The sequence below is a fragment of the Macrotis lagotis genome, chromosome 6 (assembly GCF_037893015.1).
Source record: "Macrotis lagotis isolate mMagLag1 chromosome 6, bilby.v1.9.chrom.fasta, whole genome shotgun sequence".
In the NCBI taxonomy this organism is placed as follows: domain Eukaryota; kingdom Metazoa; phylum Chordata; class Mammalia; order Peramelemorphia; family Peramelidae; genus Macrotis; species Macrotis lagotis.
The window spans coordinates 229901336-229925811 of record NC_133663.1 but is presented as its reverse complement, the minus strand read 5'-3'; the positions used below and the strand labels follow the sequence as shown (position 1 = coordinate 229925811).

The following is a 24476-nucleotide window of genomic DNA, read 5'->3' as shown; positions in this document are numbered from 1 at the left end:
GCATAGTATTATTAATCATCAAAGAAGTGTAATATTTCCTTTATCCAAAAGAGGATCTTATACATACTCCCAGCCTGGTCCTGGAGCATGTACCCACAACTCAACACACATTCTTGGTTTGTGGGAAAGCAATAAGGGCAGGGGGACATCCAACCCCATCTCAGGATTATGAACTTGAAACAAGGAACAGTGAAGAAGATGGGGAAGTTAAATTTGTTCCCCCCAGCTCATCAAACCAATGGTACCCACAATAGTTAATAGTCTAGACAACACAAAATCCTTTCTCCTCCAAGGTGCTCCAGGATCAGGACTTCTCTAACTGCACTGGTCCACAATCATCTCTGTCTCAGAGCAGGAAACCAATGGCCATGGTCTCTGAACGTCTCCTGCTGGACTCAGTTCCCCATTCCTTGTGTCTAGCAGCTTCATCCACAACTACAGCCACAGCACTAATTGCTCACAGCTCACTAATGGAAGTCAGGGTCAACAGAAGGACAACAGAAAAGGAATTTGAACACTCTGGAGTGGAGACCATATCCCCCTTTCTCTGATCCTGAATCTTTTGCTTCATTACAATTGAGAGGGTACTTACCACTCCACTTGCCCACATGAGGGGCAGAAGGGAAACAACCCTCCCATGAGCCAGATTCAGAAACCTCTGTGCCAGTGCATCTCCTGCCTCTCCATCCCTGCCTTTCTGACTTTCAAGCAGGGTCTTAGGGGAGAAATGATTAAAAGAGATAGGAAGACAAAACAGGAGCATAAGTATATATATTCTATCTATATAAAGGTTCAATGTCCTCATATTTCCATTTTATTTAAAGTGCAGTGCTTTTTTAGATAGAAATCTGAGGAATAAGCATCCTAACATCCTAGATGTTTCTAGGATAACCTAGTCACATATTAGTGACATTATGTAAAGCAGTAACCTTGGGTCATAGACTCAGATCACAAAAGTCCTGGGTATGATTACCTTGAGTGATTTTCTTACTACTCTTAACCTTCATACCACATGGGAAACCTGGGGAAATGCTGCATAATTAACTACAACCCAGCATAATGAGAACCAATTCCCACTTGTTTTCAAGGACCAATTTACGGTATTACAGGAGAAAGAGTATATACATTCTTGAAAGAACAAGAAAAATAAGAAATGTTCTGATAAGCAACCCTCTCCCAAAGAATCCTTTAAATTTCCAGTCATTTAGCATCTATATTTCTCAGAAAATGGTTTTGGGTGGAGTTCTAGGTAGCACAGTAGACAGAGAGCCAGCCCTAGAATTCAGAAGATATGAGTGCAAATTTGGCCACAGATATTTATTAGCTATGTGACCCTGGGCAAGTCATTTAACTTCAAATGGGGCCACAAAAAAAATAACAAAATGTATTTTACACTATAGCTGTTAACTTAGGACTAGATTGTTTCTTCTTCATTCAATAGTCAACAAAGATATATTAAGCATTTACTTTGAGCTAGTTACTGGGCTAAGAGCTGGGAATGTAAATAGGAAAAGAAAAAAAAGTCTCTTGCCCTCAAAGGGGCTTACAATCTAATAGGAGAAGACAACACCTGGGAGGGAGTTCTGAAAATGTAGAATGTAGCCAGCCAAGCCAGTCAAAACCAAGCAGAACAGTCAGAGAATATGGAGATATTAACTAAAAAGTTCTGAGAAAGATCTACAAGAAAATCCCTCTGTGTTTCCTTGCCACAGTTGCCACCAGGTGAGTATCAAAAAAACTTCTGGTTAGACTTAGTGAACTTATGAGAAGTGAAAAGGACTTTTGAGCAGCTGTGGAGGTAATGCATCCTTTATAGATGACCTCTAAAATGTCTCCTAGCTTTAGAAATCTATGATCCTATAACTTTATTTTTAAAAAGCTTAGTGTTTATTAACAGTACTTCCTCAGACTTATGTATTCTTAAAAAGGAAAATCAATAGGGTATGCGCTTTAGTACATATTGCCTTTGGCAAAATTTCCTAATCATTGATTTTTCCCTTCATTTAACTTCTGTCAGTTTTGCTTTGTGTTATATTAGCATTTATTTTCTTCACTAATTATACATTATTCAGTTCCCATTTGGACTGATTTTCATCCATGTTTTTAATACCTTAGGTACTAAGTGTGCAAAAGAAATGTAAGCATAAAGTTCTAAAATGAAATTAAAGAAACTTAACTCTAAGGGAAAAAAAGATACTCTTGTTCTATCCTTAAACTGTTAGCCCAGCGAAAACTGGATATGCCTCTCATTTAAAACACTCTGTTTACTATCTGGAGTCACACTTCCATTTTTGTATAAAATGTGAGCTTTGTTATCTTGGACTGATAATGACAATGTCTATATTACCCATATATATATAGATAGATATAGATATAGATATAGATATAGATATAGATATAGATATAGATATAGATATAGATATAGATATAGATATAGATATAGATATAGATATAGATATAGATATAGATATAGATATAGATATAGATACTATGCAGCATCAATATACAGCAAAGTTAGATCTTTCACAAATCCATCTTTTTGTCAGCAGCATCTAGTTTGGTTATCTACACTGTTCAAATGTAGGTAAAAACTGCTGAACTTGCCACATTAGGCAAAACAGAAGAGCCCTCCCTTCACAAATAATCTTTTTAATTGAAGATATGGATTTAAAAACTTACAAAATACATTTAAGATAATTAGTTGATTTAAAAGGTATCAGAATTTTAGGACTTTGGTATTCAAAAGAGCACTTATTAATGAAATTCTCATTCTCTTATGCTAATAGTCATTCTCTTTTATTAAGGTTAAACAAGTGCCTTTGAAGGAGTGTAACTGAAGTTAATGATTGATGAAGCATGACTTTTGCCCCAAATAAACTTAAATACCTTTCAAAAAAATAAAAGGTGTTAGCAATTTTACATTTACAACCTATATCATATTGGTTGTTGTCATGGGAAGGGGAGAGGGAAAGGAGTGTAGTAGAAAATTGTGGAATTCAAAAGCTTGCAAAAGGATGAGTGTTGAAAACTCTTTGCTTGTAATTGGAAAAAATAAAAAAATTAAGTGTTAGGTCATAAAAAACCAAAATGATACAGTAACCATAATTAATATAATTTTAATAGGTTCAACAGAGCATAGAATGATTTTAGCAGTATATTTGTATTGAATGAATAAACATTTGTCTGTTCTCTTAAGTAGACATTCAGATAAGTGATCACTAAAAAAAAGAGAGGCAGGAAAGATTTGGAATGCAAATTATGATTTTTACAGCATAAGAAACATTTTAAAGAAGTTGTACTATCTTTTTCACCTCCCACATTATTGTTTAGGAAAAAATAATAGTTCTAAATAAATTCATTTTAATATCTAATTTCATTTAATTGAAATCCATTAGGCAAACACTTGTCCCAAAACTTTTACTGCCTCTCTTGTACCTTTGCAAAATTAATTAGGTAGGCTACAGAGTTTAGAGATTTTTCTTTTTTATTTTATTCTGAATTTTACACCCCATAAAGTGAGCATTTCTAAGTACTCTGTAGAACATAAGGAAAGGATTGCACATTAATCTACTATGTAAAACTTCCTTTACTTTTTATGGAAATCTTTTTCTGTGACCACTTCAGGCACTGCAGCACATTTAGTCCAAGTTCCTTAAGAAAGGAAAAAGAAGAATATCCTAACCTGTTTCAGATAACTTGAGAATGATAGGAAGAAAAAAAAAAATTGTGTCTTGGAGAATTTTAAAAATTCAGCAAAGGGAACAAGAAATCAGATATCACAAGAACCTGCTGCTCCCTGATACTCTATCAGCTTAACCCAGAAAAAAAAACCCTACAAGTTTCTCAATGAGGGAAAAAGAAATGAGGCAGTTCAGAATGAAAAGGGAAAGTCCAAGGGCAAAGCTTTCAGAAAATAATTGAATGACTATTATTTTTGGAAGGACTTTGTTCTAAATACTAAAATTACTACCAGTCAGTATGGAATGATTTTATTTTACATTTTTGATGAAATTGAAGGGGCCATCCCTTAATTACCATTTTAGAGTTGGGAACTTTGTGGTACTGACTATAAGAACAAATATGAAATGAAAAGATTTGTCAATTATTCCTTGAAGAAAATCAAACTAGGAAGTTCAAATCCAAAAATGGATATTTTTTTCCATAATGGTCAGAGAGGCAGAAGATGAATAAGATAGGGAAGATGAATGTGAACTAAGCTCTACAAATATTATTTCATTTGATCTCCAAAATGTGATGAGGTATTATCCTCATTTTAAAGTTTAGGACACCAAGGTAGGCCAAGTTAAATGACTTTCCCAAGATTTAACAACAATAACAAAAGTAGTAGTAGTAGTAGTAGTAGTAGTAGTAGTAATAACAATTAACATTTGTATAATCCTTAGGTAGCAGGCACTGTGCTAAACCTTTTCCTGAATATTGTCTTATTTGATCCACACAATAATCCTGGGAAATGGGTATTATTATCCCCATTTTATAATTGAGGAACCTGTGGCAGCCAGAAATTAAATGATTTGCTCAGGATTACACAGCTAGTAAGCGTCTGAGGTCAAATTTAATAACAATCGTGATGACTAACATTTATAATTGATTATTATGTATCAGGCACTGTGCTGATAAGTGCTTTTTATTAATATTATTTGGTGTTCACAAGAAATCCAGGAGATGGATGCCATTATTATCCCCATTTTACAGATGAGGAAACTGAGGCAAACAGCGCTTAATCACCTTTCCCAAGGTCACATTGCTAGCAAGTATCTAAGGCTGGATTTGAACTCAGATTATCCTGATTCCAGGTCCAGAAGTCTATACATTGTGCCACCTCGTTGTCTGAGAAAGAATGAATATTGTCCAAAATAAGGCCAAGAAATGTTAGCCTGGATAAGAAGAGGAAAAACTCCCAATTGTTTATTACCACTCTGGTAGATGGGTTCATAATGGCTTCAAGTCTGTATCTATTCCACCCCTATCCTCCTCAAAGTTCCCTAAACAATTTTCCTAAAACACAAGTCTAGATAAATCAAAGGTAAAGACTGATTTTTTGCCTCAGTATCTTTGGTGACTAGTATAGTACCTGGCATGATAGGCAATGCCTGTTGAATTTGTTTTATTTTTATAGACGTGATGACTCCTGCATTCACTGTCTTGGGTTAAAGACATAGAATAGGAGGAATGTCTTCTCTTTGAGCTCATGTGATAGGTAGCTGATGCTGATCAAATCTGCCACAATGAGAGAAATTATAGAGCCAAAAACCTAGGTTTTATTATATTTAAGCATAGGTTTAGGCTTTTAAAAAAAATACTAAATCTGAACCCCAGCTAAGATTCTAAAGAGGTCTTTTGCATACTATTTTACACTTTCTTTTATAAAAGTTAAAAGAGATTCAATAATTTCATTCTTTCTTCAAAGTCAAGAAAGGTGAACAAACAGTCCAGTGGAGACCTAAGAAAAAAAACCTACTTAAACAGATAGATTAAAAAAAAAGTAAGGTTTCAGATTAAACTACATGTAGAAGGTTAACAATGGGTTAAGAGAGATTTCTATGCCTAAAGAGTCAGTCTAGAACCCTTCCTCAAGTCAGATTACTTGGAAAACCTTAAAACCCCCTTTGACTTCTTATCTGAGGAATGTTTGAAGACTTAAGTAAATTTTCATGTCTAGTGAGTCAGATTTCAGCCAATTTAATTACTTTTTAACTAGGAGAAATAACCCAACCACCAAAAATAAAAATTAGTAAAAGGAAATAGAAAATTTCCATAAGAGAAAGAAAAGAAAAAACAGTACGATAGATTCTTGAAGGGTAGGGAACATGTTTAATATATCTTTGTATCCCCTAACATAATGCTATACACATGGTAGGTGAACCAAAAAATTTATTGAATGAATGGATGGATTTCTAATCCCTGCTAATAATCAACATAATTGTTTGAAGAATTCAGAGTAAAGGGAAAAATCTTGGAAGGGGAATTATTGTGGTAATATTGAAGAGGTTGATTTTTTATTGAATATAGTGGAAATTATATAATCTATAATCATATTTAATTTTATGCTATGACATATAATTTATGTAATTTATTATGGTCATGGTTAAATTATATCTATAATTTTATAATGCATTATATTATAATTATATTTACATGATTATAATGGAAAGAGTACTAGATTTGGATTCAGAGTGCAAATCCTTTTCTCTGCTACTTACTTTTCTAACTTTGACCAAATCACTTACTTTATGAGACTATCCCTTTATCTATAAAATGGAATAAGACTTGATAGAAGTGATGTCAAATATCACTGAGAATCATTAACCAAGATAATTAAAAACACAATAGATAACATGGTAGAACAATAGATCATATTAATTTGTGGTTTCTATTTGAATTTGACATCCCTTAGACTAAGTTACTCCGAAGGTGCCTCCCATCCAGGAATTTGATGGTAAATGTTTGATAACCAGCTCTCTGAAAAGCAGTGGATGTTTTAAAGTTTGATCTTCAACATTAACATTTCCTCTATCATTTTCTTAAGTTTGGACAATCAGTAGAATAATAGATCAAGTCCTGATTTCTAACAGTTGATGATTTTTTTTAAGGATGTAATCAGGGTTAAGTGATTTGCCCAGGGTCATATAGTTGTTTGAGGTGTTATTTGAATTCCAGTCCTCCATGACTCCATGACCAGTGTTCTATCCTTTGCACCACCTAGCGGTCCTGCCTTTGATGATTTCTAAGAACTAAATTCACCCTGAAAAAAATTTAACAATTGGCTCTAGACTCTAAAAGGTTCCTACACATATCTACTTCCAGTCCTACTTCCAATAGCATTAAAGGATATATAGAAATTGAATAGAGAAGGGGCAAATGTGGAAATGACTTCCCAAAAGATCTAAAAGTCATGATAGAGGTCAGATGTCAGAACTATCTTGACTTCGCTTGACATTATGTAAGGGTAGCAAGACTGGCTTGGTTATAATCAGTCAAAATAAGCATTTATTGAGGGCTCACTATATAGCAAGAGGATTGGTCATGAGTGAGGGTTGGGTGGGATCAGTTAATGGAAGATCATAAATGCCAGAAAGAATTTAGAATAGATCTGAAATTTAATCCATAAGCATTTATCAAGTGCCTGCTATTTACAAGGCACTGTACTAAGTGGAGTTATCAAGATAAAATTGAAACAATCCCTACCCTCAAGGGGTTTACATTGCCAATAAAACACTAAATGAGGTCAAGAAGAACTGGATATGATTGAAAAAACAACTGAATACACTAACATTTCTTTCCAGTATTATTGTAATGCAATCTTTCCGATCTCCAATCCATTCTTCTGTTTCCAATCCAATCCTATATCACAAATGATATTCCTAAATTCTGATCATGTCACTTCCTTGCTCAAAACAAACAAACCAACAACAACAACAACAAAAAAAAAACCAATTGTAGTTCCCTACTGCCTCTAGAATCAAAATTTCCTTTATTTGTTAGGTAAAGTCCTTTACCATCTGGCTTCAATCAACCTTTTTGGTTTGCTCCCTTTATTTCCTCTTCAACAAAGCCAAACTAACTTTTACACTGATCCTGATATATGTTATTCCATTTACCATCTGTTCTCTCTGTCTGAAATGTATTTCCCTCCTTCACCTGCATCTCTAAGAATTCCTACTCTTCTTCAAAGTCTAAATTAAGTGGAACCCTCTACATGACTTTCATTTTTATTTTTATTATTTATTTTTTTTAGTTTTTGCAAGGAAATGGGGTTAAGTGGCTTACCCAAGGCCACACGATCCACTGTGCCACCTAGCCGCCCCCAGAATTTACAGTGGTGGCACACAGCTAGGAGGTTTAGTGAATAGGATGTCAGGCATAGAATCAGGAATCTGAATTCCAATTTTTTTTTTTTTTTAGATTTTTCAAGGCAGTGGGGTTAAATGGCTTGCCCAAGGCCCCACAGCTAGGTAATTATTAAGTGACTGAGGTCGGATTTGAACCCAGGTACTCCTGACTCCAAGGCCGGTGCTCTATTCACTACGCCACCTAGCCACCTCTACATGACTTTTAAAATAAAATAAAGCAAAACAAATCCTCTCCCAAATAGTTATGTGTGTGTGTGTGTGTGTGTGTGTGTGTGTTCACCTCTATCAATTTCTTTTTGACATTAAGATTCTTATATGTTTTTATGGTTGTTCAGTCGTTTCAGATGCAAATGATTTGTGATTTTTGAATAAGTTATTTCATCTCTTTGGGTCTTAAATTTTTTCACCTGGAAAATGAAGGAGTAGAATTAGATGGTCTGGGAGAGGCTCTTTCTAGTTACAGATCTTGCTCTCCTTTCCATCCTCTTCATCTTCATAACTAACTTTTGTTGTTCAGTCATGAACTCTTTGTGACCCCATTTGGGGTTTTGTTGATAAAGACATTGGAATGGTTTGCCATTTCCTTTTCCAACTCATTTTATAGATGTGGAAACTAAGGCAAATAGGATAAAGAGACTTGCCCAGGTCTTTCCGGTCGTAAAATGTTTAAGGGAAGATTTATACTCACAAAGTAGTCTTCGCAACTCCAGACCCAGCACTCTATCCTCTGTACCACTTGCTTAACTCCCCAAGGAAGTTAGTTTTATTATATATTTTGTATCTATTTTATATGTCTTTATTTAATGTGTATGTTATCTCTACTGATAGAATATAAGTTCCTTAAGAGAAGAAACTATTTCTATTTATTTCCCCAATGCCCACATGGTGGGCACTAGTCAGCCTATGTAGTAAGAGAGCTGTGCTAAGCACCAAGATCTCACACAACCACACCCACACCCAAACACAGATAAAAAAGAAAAAGAAAAAGGTCCCTGCCTCATGGAGATTGCATTCTGACAGGAAAGACAAGGGATAAAGCAAGGTCCAGATCAGTGCAAATAAACAATCCTCAAGAACCTGCTCAAATAAACCATGTGGATTGGTAAATCTTTAGGGTGAGAACATTTACATCTTGACTGCTGCAAATTAGCGCTTCGTGTATTGTTTTGTTGATTGCCTAAACTTAAAGCTGTGGAAAAAAATCTTTATAATGCAGAATATGCTTAAAGGTGTCTTGCGTTTTTATGGAGCTGGTAGTGGCCTCATTATTCTAATTCTCATTGCATACTTCCATTGGGCTGCAACCAATTACCATATTTTACATAATCATAACCTTAGATAGTACAAATTTAAATAAACAAAACCACTTCAGGGGATTCTGATTTTTTTGCATTGATAGTGTCTATAAGATATATTCAGGGTAAATAGGCCACAATCTCAGAGGGAAGGCACCACAGCTGAAAGAATGAGAAAAGGTTTCTTGAAGAAGGTTGATCAAGCAACTTAAGCGGAATCTCTTTTTAAAATGCATTGTTTTTAATTTATAGAATAAAACAAACATTTCCATAACAGAGTACGATTTAAAAAATATCTTATTGTGCATCAAACAGCAAATCTATTATACACAAATTGCTATTTCTTTTTAATATATAAAAAGTTGTCATGTAATTTTTTCCTTTTTTCTTCCCTTGCCCCAACCAAAAGATGACTACCATTAGACACAAATATGTATATATGTTTATGTATACATATATATGTAAAAGTATTCTATACATACTTTTGTCATTTTTTCTCTGACATATGTCCCTTGTATTTGAGTATTTATAAGTCAAAATTGCTTATTCACTGAGTTCTTAAAATAATAGTGCTGTTATAGTATTCTTGGTTCTACTCATTTTGCTCTTCATTATTTCATGAAAGTCTAACCATGTTTTTGTAAGATCATTGAGCTCATCATTTTTTTTTTTTTAGGGTTTTTTTGCAAGGCAAATGGGGTTAAGTGGCTTGCCCAAGGCCACACAAGCTAGGTAACTATTAAGTGTCTGAGGCTGGATTTGAACTCAGGTACTCCTGACTCCAGGGCCAGTGCTCTATCCACTGCGCCACCTAGCTGCCCCTCATCATTTCTTATAGGACAGTAGTATTCCATCATAATTATAAGCTACATCTTTTTCAGCCATTCCCCAATTGACAGGCATCCCTGTAATTTCCAATTCTTTGACAACACAAAGAAAGCTGCTATAAATATTTTACAACATATAAGGTCTTTTCCTTTTTTCCTAATTATCTTTAGAAATAGATCTATTAGTAGTATTGCTAGGTCAAAGTGGGTCTTGAAGGAAGCCAAAGAAGCTAGAGGTGTAGGTGAAGAAGAGCATTGCAGTAAATATTTTAGGAGTTTGGAATTACACTATGATGTGCTGGGAAGAGCAAGATCAGAGTCATAGGATCATAGAGTAGTAGGAAGAAAGTAAAGCATAGGAAGACTAGAAAGGTAGGAAGGATCCAACTTTTGAAGAAGAGTTTTAAAAGAGGATTTTTCTATTTTTATCCAAGAGAAAAATAGGGAGTCACTGGAGTTTACTGAGAAGACTTGTACTTTAGGTTGATCTCTTTGATATCTGAGTAGAGAATGACCTGGATTGGGAAAGAGACTTAGGGTAGAGAAACAAACCTGCAAACTACTACAATAATCCAGGCATGAGATAAAGATCTGCACTAGGTGGAAGTCATATGAGAAAGACACATACAAGAAATGTTGCAAAGGTAGAATCCACAGGACTTGGCAACATATGAGAAATATGGGATAAGAATGAGAAGTCAAGGATGACACCTACATTGTGAAGCTGAGTGATGGGGAATGTGATAGTGTTATCAATAATAATAGGCAAGTTAGGAAGAATAGAAGGTGTGAAGGGATTAATAATAAGTTCTGTTTGGAACATCTAATAGGCAATCGTACTGGAGCTCAGCAGAGAAGTTAGGGTTGGATAAATCCATCTCAGAATCACTGGCGTTAGGGGTAGCTAGGTGCAGTGGGTAGTCAGGAAGACCCGAGTTCAAATGTGAACTCAGACCCTTGAAATTTACTGTGTGATCCCAGGCAAATGACTTAACCCCAGTTGCCTCAGGAAAAGGAAAAAAAGAAAGAAAGAAAGAAAATCATCTGCATAGAGATATGGGAGATAAATCCATGGGAGTTGATGAGATCACTAGGACTTGACAGTTAGGATTATATTAAAAAATACCTGTGAATTGACTGAAGATTTAAATTACTTTAAGCTAGCCATAAAGGACAGAACTAGGGCTTGTCCTTCATGGACAGTTTTTGAAACTACTCAGATTTTGGCTTAATATAAGGAAAAGTGTCCTAGCAACTACAGCCAAACAAAAAAGGGGAAATGAGTTGCCTAAGTTGGTAAAAAGTTGCTCTATTACTGGTGTTCAGAGGCTGAAAGATTTGTCAGGAATATTAAAGACAATTAATGAATCAGGTAGGGGTTGTACTAGAATGATTTCTGAGGTCCCTTCCAACTTGTCAATTCTGTGATTCAATTTAAGGAAATTATATGACTCAGAAGATAATGGGGCACTGAAATGCACTTCAGTGCCTAAGGCCATTTCCATTTGATAGCAGTTTGGTAAAATAGTGTCACAACAATTTTACTAATAAAAGGGAGAAAGTAATACACTGTATTTCTTGCTTCTATTTGCTTCTATCATATAGACCAAATGCTTCACAAAAGGTTGGATATTTCTGTGGTGATTCAAAATGAAGTTATCTTCCCCAAGGTAAGGGGAAGATGCAAAAATAAAAAAATAAAAATTTAAAAAATTTTTAAAATGTGTATTTGTGTGTATGGTAGATAATATGAGAGAGGGAGAGAGAGAGAGAGAGAGAGAGAGAGAGAGAGAGAGTTGGATGGATGGATTTTTTAACCTGGAATCTGAACATTAATATCTATCTCTATGTGCATTATGTACAAGTGTATACATATATGTGTGTGTGTGGTCTTGCTGTTCAGTTATATCTGACTCTGTGACCCTGTGGATTTTTGTCCATGGAGTTTTCTTGGCAAGGATACAGGAGTGACTTATTTCCTTCTCCAGTGGATCACAGATTCATAGACAAAAGGAGACTAAGTGATTTATCCAAGTTTACACTTGTCAAAGATTCTGAAGCTGAATTTGAATTCAGTTCTCCTTGACTGGGGGCCCAGCAATCACTCTATCCATTGTGCCTAACTGCCTTATAACTTTCAACAGAATTGGTTTCCTTTGTAATCCTATGTTCTTTATTTTATCCTTTTAAAAACATCATTCTGAGAAGGGTTGCAAGGCTTCACCTGACTCAATACAAAAAGCTAAGAATCCCTATTGTGGGACCTAGTTTTTAAAGGCAGTACAATAAAAAAGACAGAGAGGTAGAGTTGGAGACTGGAGCATTCAGCCTGGGTCACTAGCTATGTGAACATGCAAGAACCTTCACCAATCTGCTCCTCAGTTTCCATAGCTGCCTCTTCCTTAGGATTATTATGAGGAAGGTGTTTTGTTATCCTTAAAGTACTATATAAATTTCAACTGCTACTAATTAGAAGTATCTTTTGTTCCTTAGAGGATCAAGTCAGAATACGATGCTCTCAAGTGTTTTATCATAAAACTAGTCTAGTAGTAGTTGTTCATATACAGGGTGGCAAGACTTGCACATTAGGTTTATTATAATGAGGGCAATGTTGTACAAAGATATCCTTCTCACTGGCTTTTCCAGAATCATTATCACCCCATGGCCTGATTTAATAGGAAACAGATCTGAATGCTGTAGGAGGCTTTGGCTTTATGGATGTGGGTCCCTCTCGTATCATCAAGCAGCTCAGAGCAAAGCACCGCTATTTGATTTTCAGGTGAAAAGTTGTTGACAACACAGCATATCCAAACCTGTCTCACAATATTCTGTCAGTACACTGATTTCATGGTGATTGTAACCTGTCTTGTGATGTGGGTGACAACACGGTATATTCAACCCTGTCTCATGATAGTACAATTGGTGACAAGTCTTCAAGAGTGGGCCAATGCCAACCTTCTATTGTGAGATCTATGCTACTCTGCAAATAGTTCTACTTTACTCCAAGTTCTAAAACTTCAGTGCTTTCCAAGGCACAGGCCCCTTTCTTAGGACAAACCTCTTCCAGGGTGGCCCGGCCTTTCACGAAGAAAAAAGAACTCAGGTCGAAATGGAGGATGTCACGTGAACAGCAGTTAAATGTTCGATCCTGAAAGACAGATGAGCACCTTCCGAAGGGAGGGAGGGCTTGATGGCCTTTGTTGCCCAGTCAATGGAATGGGAGTCAGGTTCAGATCCTTAAATCTGTAACTCGACCAATGTCATAATACTACTTAGGTTATCAATGCCTTATTCAAGATTGATCTTGGTCCATGCTGCTTAAAAGATCATTTCCAAGAAAGAAAGATCTTTGAACTATTTGCAGGCATCTAGATGTTAGATGATAAAAATGCTCAAAAGGAGCAGGTAACAAAGATTAGTAATTAAGGTAAAATTTAAGGTATTACAGAGCACAGGTCTAGGTCCCTGGCTCCCCCAGGGGTGCTCGGCTGCATGGGTGGCCAGTAATCCCGCCACAAACTCAGCACCTTCTCTATCTCGCATAAACACGCCCGGCCCTTCCCGCCTTCCAGGCTCCAGGCAAAGACTGCTTGGAGCCCAGAGTGTTTGTTACCGGAAGTGATGACGCGCAGTTTACGGGCCCTTAATGCTTATGGACAGATTCGCCCTTAATCTGGGGGTCCCCGAATTGAATAAACTTTGGCCCCGTTTGGCAACCTTCACAAAGAAATCGGAGTGGTCTCTCATTTGTTTGCCCAACTCATTTCACAGAGGAGAAAACCGAGGTAAGAGTGGGCCGGGGCCACAAACCACGCGCCTGGGATGGGATTAGAACTCGGGTCTGGCGCCGCGCCCCCTAGCTTCCTGCTAGGTGCGGTCCGGCCAAGTCTCCCCTTGGGCCGGGGAGGGGCCGGGTGTTTAACCGCACTCCCGGCTCCACGTGACCTAAGCCAGCCCTCGGGGCGGGGCCGGAAGGGGGTGTGACCCGGAAGGCCCCGCCCCGAGGGCGGAGCGCCGCCCGCAGGCTCGGTGGGGGCGGGGCGGGCACGGCCCCTCCCCCCGCCGGCTGCGGGGCCATTTTCCCGGCTCCGCGGCCGAGGCGGAGCCCGGCGCGGCCCCGCCCCTGCAGGCCCGTCTCCCGCCAGCGCCGCCGCCGCCGCCGCCGCCTCAGCAGCTTCCTCCGCCGTCCTCGCCGACGTCCCCCGCGGCCCGCCATGCCCAACATCGTGCTCTTCAGCGGCAGCTCGCACCAGGACCTGTCCCAGAAAGTGGCGGACAGGCTGGGGCTGGAGCTGGGCAAGGTGGTCACCAAGAAGTTCAGTAACCAGGAGACCAGGTGGGCGCGGGCGGGGGCTACGCGGGCCGGGGGAGGACACGGCGGCGGGCCTGGGGGAGGGGCGAGGCGGCCGGCGGAGGCCCTGCGCGCGGGAAGCCCGGGGCGCAGCGTGGCCCGCGGCCCGGCCGCCGCGCGCGGCCCTCCCTCCGGCCTGGGTTGGAGGAGTCGCCGCCGGGGGGCGGGACATCGCCGCCTTCTCCCGGCGGCGGGCGGGGGCGCGTGCGCGTGACGTCGCGGCCGGGCGGCAGCCCCCCCCCCCCACGCCGCCCCGAGGGCCCGCGCCTCCGACCCCGGATCTGCCTCCCGCCCTGGGCGAGGGGCGACGGGGCCGGGGCGGAAGCCGCGGGGCGGCCGGCCCCGGAGCCCGCGCTGCGGCGCGTCCCTCGTGGCTGACGTCAGAAGCGGCGCCGGGCCGGGCGCGCGGATTCGCGGCGGCCCGGCTCATGCTCCGGCCCCGAGCGGTCATTAAAGTGCCCGTGGCCCAGGCCCCGGGGGGGCGGCGTGTCGGTAACCCTCGGAGAAGCGGACCTCGTTGCGCACAAAGTGCTGTACGTTCTTGGGAGGACCAAGAAAGCCCAGAACTGCAAAGGCATTTGGCACTGGATGACCTGTGGAGCCCCCCGAATTCTTGTGATTCTCCTCATTTTCCTCCTGCCCTTCCGAGTTCACAGTTCATTGTGGGAAGCCAAACAAAAAGGACGGAGTGTTCCAGAAGTCTTAGTACACTTTTGAGTTATTTGATATCCCCTGTGCCGAATAACTTGTAGGTAATCTTAGAACTGGGAAAGGCTCCTTGCAAGTTGAATTTTAATGACGACCTTAAAACAAAACAAAGAAAGCATTCCAGGCTTGGGGGACAACCAAATCCGGTTTATCTTTGCAGTTTTTTTATTGTATAAATTATTCTTCTGACTCTCTTCACAGATATTCTCTATATTAGTTTTCCTACATTTCTAAAACCCTCTGTTTTGGGGCGCATAAAATAATATTCCTCCGCATTTATGTGATAATTTGGTCTGCCCTTCCCCATTTAATAGGCACTTAGTTTCCACTAGTTTGACTATAGAAAGAGCTGCTATAAATGTTTTTTTGTACATATGGGTCCTGCTTCTCTTTGATCTCTGGAGTGTGGACTAGTAGTGAATCCCTGCTTTAGACTTTATCTTTGACTTGTTATAGTGGTTTAATGAACCATCTCTTAAAAATAGTTTTTATAGTGTTTTAAGGTTTTCAGAGTACTTTACATAGATATCAATATAACCCCAGGAGATAGGTGCTGCTATTATCTCCAATCTTTGAATTATCGTAATAAGTTGTTTTTCTTAAAAGTATAATCCAGGTTGTTGTGTTAGCTCTTCTAAACTCTTTATCCATTTAGGTTTTGTCCACATGTTACAAACTCTACAAAGTCCCCTATTCTCTCTAGCATTTGCCACTGTTGTTCACCTCCAATTATTCTAAAAATATCATGACATTAAATGCTTCTAATTCTGTCTGACCCTTCTTCAGTCTTATCATACCTTGGGTGACCCCTAAGGCTCTATCCTGGACCCTCTCCTCTTAAACTGTTCTATCTTGTTTGTGATCTTACCAGCTGCCTCAGGGTTCAGTTTTCATCTTTGTAGATAGTCCTTAGATGTATATTTATCTCTCCATTGACCACCATGTCCAACTGCCAATAGGACACCTCAAGCTCAACTCTTCAAAACAGAACTTCCTCCCCAAACCCTCCCTTCTTCCCTCTGCCTCAGCCCTTATTTTGACACTTAACTCTAGTTCACCCCACATATCCAAGTTTTCATGATATGTTCACTCCTAAAACTCTACTATAGATCATCCTCACTTCCCTCTTCAAGTCTCCCATCATTCCAAAACATCCTTCAGTTGCCAAGGTTGACCTTTTTTTTTTTTTTTAGATTTTTCAAGGCAATCGGGTTAAGTGGCCTTACCCAAGGCCACACAGCTAGGTAATTATTAAGTGTCTGAGGTTGGATTTGAACCCAGGTACACTCCTGACTCTAAGGCCAGTGCTCTATTCACTGCACCACCTAAGTTTGACCTTTCTTAAGCATAGATTTGACCATGTCCCCAAGCCTAACCTTGATTCCTGAGCTCCAGCAACTTCCTGTTCCATTTGGCATTTAAAACTCATTATTACCCTTCCTAACTTTTCAGTCTTCTTACACTTTACTCTGTTCCATGTACCCTACAATCTGACATTGATCTACTGGAAGAATGAGTGAATATTCTTATCTGGCTTATTACTAGGTACCAGGTACTGTGCTAAGCACTTTTCAGAAGTATCATTTAATCCTCCCCAAAACGAAGCTAGGTATTTGCTGTTGTTATTCCTTTCACAATTGAGGAAACTTAGGCAGAGAAAGCTGAAATGACTTGCCAAGGATGGAACAGTTAGTGACTAAGGTCAGTCCTGATTTTGGGTTCAGGGCTCTAGCCTTTGCACCGCGAGCTATACTACTACCAGCTACAGTTGCTTAAGCAAGATTCTTCATCTACCTGTCTGCTTTTTCACTGTCTTAGATGACTGTTCCCAAAACACTGACTCTTTCTTCTTTGTTGCTCAACAGTGGATCTCTGTCTAAGCCCTGATTGGTTCAGAGTGAATGTAAATAGCAATTGTTTCTGTTTTGACTAGAAATCCTGAGGGTCTTTTCCCAGATGCTTTTTTTTAAAGTACCAGGTACTATGCTAAAGAAGCTTTTCTTTGAACACTGAGAAACTGAGGGTCTTTACCCTCCCAACTGAATTTTTCATTTTTTTGGAAGTGATCTTTCTTGGAATCTTCTCATCTCTCTCAACTAACCTTAATGGCTTAGTAGGCATTATTTCAATCAAACTGTGACCTGGGAAAGACCTAGCTTTAAAAGCCAAGGAAACCAGGGCTATCTCCAGTCATCCTGATCTATATCTGGCCACTGGAACCAGATGACTCAGAGAAGAAAGAGACTGGTGACTTTGCAGTGTCCCCTTATTCAAATCCAATTCACTTGATTGTCTTGAGGTCATCTCTCTGATGTCCTAGAGAACCAAAGTGCAAACTTCAAGCATACCCTAAAACATGTACACATACGAGTAAATGTAATCAACATAGGGACCTTCCATGCTTCCAATTGCTTAACAGATTATTTTTGGAAATGATTCATTTGTATCTTGGGTGATTGCTCAATATGACAATAGTTACATTAAAGTGAACCTTGATTATAATGTACTAATGATAGTATTGCATAGTCATTTGGATCAGGTTTGCATGTTGTGCTATTTATTTTTTAAAATTTAGCTAACACTTTTTCTTTCTATTCCACTTTCCCAAACTCCTATTAAAAAAAAAAGAAAAACTAGAACCCTTCTAACAGCTTGCTGACTTTTTTTTTTGTATTAGAAGAAACAATTGTAACATTGGTATCCACTGAATAGCAAAACTCAAGCCTATATGGCTTGAAACAGGAGTCTAGTCTGTCCTAGGGCATTGAAAATAGCCAGCTTGTTTTTTTACATGGAGTTCATCATGAAACTGCTTTTCACCTGAACAACCAGACTTATTTCCCCTGGTTCATACATCCTGAACTTTTTGAACTGTTCTTCTAGTCCAGTCCCCTAACGCCCTTTTCTCACTCTTCCCTATCACTCTTCCCTATCCGTCCATGGTTCCCTGTGTTAACCTTTGTTAACAACAAACTGACCCTCCCCCCAACCTCGAAATGATTTAATCTATCTGGTATTCCCTTCTCTGTGTGTAAAATAGATCTCCACAAAAAGAATACAAGGCAAGGTACTATTCAGGATGTCATTTTCCAGGTATAAAATGCATTCAGTTCCCCTCATTTCTTATGCTTTGGTCATGTTTCCAACCATCTACTTTCTCTTTTTTCTTCCCTCTATTGGCTTATATTTCTAGATTTGTGGTATCCTTAACCAAGTTAACTGCCCAACTCTTCTGGTCTCTTGACTCATAAAAAGAGCAGTCCCAAAATGCTTAACAGTTTAAGATAGTTTTTGTCTTAATTCAGAAAAGGAGACCTGGTAATCAGTGTGGTGTTATTAATTATGCTTCTTTAAAGGTTTGCTTTTTCAGATAAGCCATTTAAGTTAAATTGTAACATTGATTATTTTAAAGGGGAAAGATTAGGCTAGACATTTTTTCTAGACTTAAGATTTAAGAGTTTGAATGTATTTCATAATGAAATTGAAATAATCCCTGCTCACCAGATTTGGCTCATGCCAAAGGGGCAGCTTTCTAGTTTTGGAAGTCAGTACAGTTCATCAAGTGTTTATGTATTAAATGCCAGGTACTTTGCCAAGTGCTGAGGATTCTGAGAAGAGAATAGTACTTTCCCTTGTATTCTTTTTGTAGGGACATATGTACACATAGAAATGAATACAAAGTAGATTAGATAATTTGGGAGGTGGGAGAGTCAGTTTGTTGTTGACAGTGGTATTCCTGCATCAAAGGATACTCTTCTGAATTATTAAGAAAAGTTTTCTTCCCAGAAAAGCACTGTACAGCAACATAGGGGCAATGATCAACCTTGATGGACTCGCTCATTTCATTAGTGCAACAATCAGGGACAATTTGGGGCTGTCTGTGATGGAGAATACCATCTGTATCCAGATAAAGAACTGTGGAGTTTGAACAAAGACCAAGGACTATTACCTTTAATTTAGAAAAAAAAAAACCTGATATCTTATTGTCTGATTTTGTTATCTCTTATACTTTGTTTCTTTATTAAGGATATGATTTCTCTCTGGTCCCATTCAATTTGGATCAATATCTATATACCATGGAAACAATGTAAAGACTGGCAAATTGCCTTCTGTGGGGGGAGGGAAGTAAGATCAGGGGAAAATCATAAAACTCAAAATAAATAAAATCTCTATAAAAAAGAAAAGTTTCTTTCTCATTTTGAATCAAATCAGTTACTCTAGAAAACAATAATGGATGGATATTCTTTTAAAATATGCACATCTCCATACATATTTAAGACTATATCAAAATATATATCAAATGTATTTGACATATCAATATATATATCAAAATGCCTTCTGAAAATTGAATTTGAAAAAAATTGTTAAAGAAAATGTTGGCTTTGAGTTTCAGGTAATTATGGATTATATGAAATAGCTTTAATGCTTGTGGAAACAGTGACATTAGAGATATTGTTTGTTTTACTTCGTTGCTTTGCTCTCTCTCCCATCTGTAACCGGACTCCTTCCTCTTATTTTTACCTCTTGCATTCTCTAAGTTCAGGATTTAGTTCAAACACCACTTTCTTGAACTTTGGACCCCTCCCCCATCACAAATGGATGGTTATGGGGTTTTTTTCTCATAAGATTACTTTCTGTTAAGGGGCAGCTAGGTGGCATAGTGGATAAAGCTTCAGCCTTGGAGTCAGGGTACCTGGGTTCAAATCCGGTCTCAGACACTTAATAATTACCTAGCTGTGTGGCCTTAGGCAAGCCACTTAACCCCATTTGCCTTGCAAAAACCTAAAAAAAAAAAAAAGATTACATTCTGTTTTGCCAGTTATTTTTTTGTTTGTAAGGCTATATCATTTGCTTTCTGGAATAATTTTTTTTCCAGATTATCTATTCCTTTTAAGCTACAGCTACTAAATCACATGTTTCTTATTATCGTCCTACAGAATTTGAATTCTTTTTTTCTGCCTACTTATAGGAATCTTTCACCTAGAAGTTCTGGATTTTGACTCATTGCTAAAAGATTTTATTTGGTGATTCTTTCAGGAGGTGACTGGTGGACTCTTTCTACTTTGCTCGCTGGATTTAAATGATCTAGGCATTTTTATGATTTCTTGAAAAGAATGTCTAAATTTTTGGGAGGGGGAGTCTTAATTTTTCAGATAGTCCAGTGATCCTTAAATTTTCCTGCAGATTTATTTTCCTGATCACTTATTTTCTCTCTGAGATACCTCAAATTTTCTTCTAATGTTTCAGCATTTTCATTTTGTGTTAATATTACTTATCCTCGCAGGAAGTCATCAGCTTTTCTTTGTTTCATTCTAATTTCTAGGGAATTTGATGCTTGAGCAAAATTTTGTACCTCTTGTGCCAAGCTATAAATTCCCTTTCCAGGTACTTTGCCAAGTATAGGAGTCCTTGAAGGCAGGGACTGTCTTTTGTGAATCTTTGTTTTCCCATCTTTTAGCACCAATGCCTGCCTGTCACATAGTAGGCATAAATAAATGCATAATAATTACTGGAATCTTGCAAAATTCATGAAGATTTTTTTAAGAAATAAAAGGATAAAGCTGTTTATTATGGACTTGCAGCCTTAAAATGAGAAGGGATTTTTAAAACCCACTGGACCTTCCTTCTTATTATTTATACATAGGGAAACTGAACTCCACTCTTCCCATACCATCCAAAGTTGTATGCCATTTTTCACCCATGATTCTTTTATATCTAGATCAAAATAAGATTCCATGTGTGACTGATCATTTATATTTGTTTTTTTTTTATTAAAAAATGGTCATGATAGTTATGAGGATAATGTCTTTTCTTCCCTAAATTAATGACATTAGAGTTCTTATAAATAAACTAGGGATTCCACCTTTAATTGATTTGGGAAATCTTATTGTAGGTGATTGACCAGTATGCTCCACAATGTCTAAATTTACTTCATTCCAGGATTAATATGTATGTTCTCAAAGGAACTGAAATTAGCTTAATATGGTACATCAAGCAGAAATACATTATCATGTCTCTAGCTTACTTTTGGTTTGTGGTACACTGGGTACCCAATAGGTCTCTTTAGTACACAGCTAATGGTATGTTATAATACTTTAAGTTCTACCAAGAGCTTTGCATACTTTTTACCTCATTTGTTTCTATGACCAGCTCAGCTGGGTACCGGGGGCTCCACATTCCATTTGTTCATTAGACTAAGTTCTTTTGCTTTTCTTTGTATCCCCCAGTGTTTAAAACAATAATTAGGGTTCAGTGCAGTTAAGTGATTTGCCAGGGTCATATAATCAATGTGTCTTGAAATAAAACTGGTGCCACGTCTTCCCAACTTCTATGCCTGTGTCACAGCCATGTATACTGATCCGTGCTTTCCTAGTAAACTTATTAAATATAAATAAATAGCGATATTAACTCTAGAACTAGGAGAAAGATCATATTTATAGAGATAGAAGTTTTTGATTGGTTATTCTGAAACCACATTGAATTCATTTGTCCTTAATTTCATAAATTTTTATTAAGATCATTTGAATCCCTAATCTCAAAAAGTTTTATTATTAAAATGACATTGATCTTTCTTTTTAGTGTAGAAATTGGTGAAAGTGTGAGAGGAGAAGATGTCTACATCATCCAGAGTGGCTGTGGGGAAATTAATGATAACTTGATGGAGCTTCTCATTATGATCAATGCTTGCAAAATTGCCTCATCATCCAGGGTGACTGCAGTGATCCCATGTTTTCCTTATGCCCGACAAGATAAAAAAGACAAGGTAGGTGAGAGATGTGGTACGTTCCAAACCACTGTTTTCCAAATTTTCTCTTGAACAAATTTCATCAAATCTAACCACTGAAAACTATTTTGTAGAACAGATGGATTATTTTGGGTTTTTTTTCTTGCCTTTTTCAGTTTTTGTTTTTTGGTTTTTTTTTTGCAAGGCAAATGGGGTTAAGTGGCTTGCCCAAGGTCACACAGCTAAGTAATTATTAAGTATCTGAGACCGGGAGTTAAACCCAGTTACTCCTGACTGCAAGGCCGGTGCTCTATCCACTGCACCATACCTAGCCGCCCCTTTTTCTTTTCTTTTTTTTTTAGGTTTTTTTTTCCTTGCCTTTTTCAAACATTTGTCTTTGCATTATTGTCTCATTGAATGTTATATTAATATTTTTGGAAAGAGAAAAGATAGGCCACTTATCTGTATTCAAAAATGAATTTTTTTAGAGGGCATTTTTAAAAACTCTCTTGACCTCTTTTTATTCCCCTAAAAGGAAACTGAAAAATGAATGAATAACAAATTAACAGAGAACTTACTATTATATATTATAAGTTGAACTCATTTCTCTATAATTTCCACCCATTGGTTCTAATTCTTTCCTTCAAAAGAAATTGGATCTGCTCTCATCCATATGTTAATCTTTTAAATTTATGAAAATAATTGCAAACATGTTACCACTTGCCTTCCCTTCTCTGGGCTAAATAAACATCCTTAGATCTTTAAAATATTTCATTTGTTTGAGACCTTCCAAGTCACCGTCCAGTGAACATCTTTTATTTGCCCAGATCCCTCCCTCTTAGAAGGTACCAATGTTCCTTCCACACACTCTGGCATGAACGTGAAGTGATTAGTATCTCCTTTCATGTGGTTTTGTTAAAAATCTAAATTAAGTACCCTATATTTATCCCTTCTAAATTTCATCTCAGTTTTTATCCAGTCAGCCTAAAACTATAGAGATTATATCCAGTGTAGTTTCTGATACCTATTGTATTAACCATGCTTTTTAGTTTTAAGATGTCTATAAGTTCTCTGCTGTTACTCATTCCTTGTTCCTAGAGCCGTTGATTCCAGAACCAGTTCTTGAATGCCTGTAACATCGCAATTATCTCAGAATCATCACCTTAGGAAATGCCTTCTGAGGTACTCTGGGTCTGGGCCAGACCTTAGTAACTTCTGTATATTGCATCCTGATTAAGATGGATGTCTGAAGACAGCTATTCCATGATTAGCTTGTTTTAAACCATATAAAAACAGTGTTCATCTTGATTTGGTTTTTGGGAAGCTTATTTAATCATACAGGATATCTTTAAGTCTATTTGAAATTATCTAAAATAATTGGGTATTTGTGTTTGGTGATTGCTGTCTTTTTAAGAAATATTTTAGGGTGGCTAGATGGTGAAGTGGATAGAGCACTGGCCCTGGACTCAGGAGTACCTGAGTTCAGATCCGGCCTCAGACACTTAATAATTACCTAGCTGTGTGGCCTTGGGCAAGCCACTTAACCCCATTGCCTTGCAAAAACTTTAAAAAAAAAAAAAGAAAGAAATATTTTATCACAGAATACAACTACTTAACCTGTTTTTTTGTTGTTTTGTGTAACACAAGAACAAATCTATGAATGTGGCATATTTTTAAAGAATTCACTAGTCAAATATGCATGTGTTCGGCATGGTATATGATTAAAGATTATGATCAGAAATCCTGCCATTATTTGGATGAATTTCAAAATAAGTTTCCTTTTCAAACTTTTTTTTGGAGGGTAAGCCTTAATGCTTATTTTGACTCTTAATTATACTTTGAATTTTAGAATTTTTACTTAGAGTTTTGTGTTTGAATGCTTTCAATTTTATTATTCCTAGATCATTAAAACACTTTAATTTTGTTATCCACTTTATTCTATAAAACTAAATTTTAAAATAAAGTCTGGTAAAGAAGAAAGAAGTCCAATTTTTGAGTCCTAATTTAAATTTGGAATGAGGAAATTGTACAAAGCAAGGAAAAATTCAAGGTCAGCATGTCACCAGGGAAATACTAAGTGTATTGCATCATCAATTATAAGATTATGTTAATGCTATAAATTCCATTATACTGGATTTCCAAGGCCCGTTCACAGTCTTTGATTGTGCTGTGGTTTCATGACACTGGTTCAAAATTCCATGGGTTTTTGATTGAGGCTTATCATTTAGTTATCTAAAAACCATGTCTCAATCAACAGATTATTTTTTAGCCTGCCTGTGCAAGACATTGTGCTAGATTCTATAGAAGGAACAAAGAGATAAATTAAGTCCTCTTTACCCCTACATAATTGAGAGCCTTCTCCTATATATGAAATAGATGAGATAACAGGTCAAGAAAGGTCAGAAAAAAGAAGTTAATTATAATTGTCCAGTGAGTGATAGTTAATGTTGTTTAGTTCAAAGGAGAAAGAAAGATCATTTCCTTCAAAAAGGAAATAAGATTTGAGTTTTTGTTTGGGGGTGAGGGCATGGGTATCAATATTAGACATTTTTGACTGGCAAATGGCATGAGTAAAAAGGTGTAAAAAAAAGAACAAACCAGAAGACATTGTCCATTAACAAATAAGTGGAATGTTTAGAAATAAGGATAGTGGGGAGGAGGGGGCTGAAGCATCACCAAGTATACTTTGGATTTTAGGGT

General features: G+C 37.7%; 1 protein-coding gene across 5 annotated transcripts in view; it reads left to right on the top strand.

The window, feature by feature from the left end:
* Nucleotides 1-13666: 13666 nt before the first annotated feature.
* PRPS2 (phosphoribosyl pyrophosphate synthetase 2) overlaps nucleotides 13667-24476 on the top strand; it is a 31414-nt gene continuing 20604 nt past the window's right edge. Inside the window, exons 1-2 of one of the 5 annotated variants that reach the window (XM_074192450.1) lie at nucleotides 13667-13778; nucleotides 21632-21815. In XM_074192450.1, coding sequence (XP_074048551.1) covers nucleotides 21711-21815 — 105 coding nt within the window. In that variant the 5' untranslated portion in view covers nucleotides 13667-13778; nucleotides 21632-21710. Of the gene's footprint in view, nucleotides 13779-14040; nucleotides 14330-14646; nucleotides 15097-21631; nucleotides 21816-24476 lie in introns of those variants that run through there. The other 4 variants (XM_074192452.1, XM_074192449.1, XM_074192448.1 and 1 more) reach the window with 4 other exon arrangements.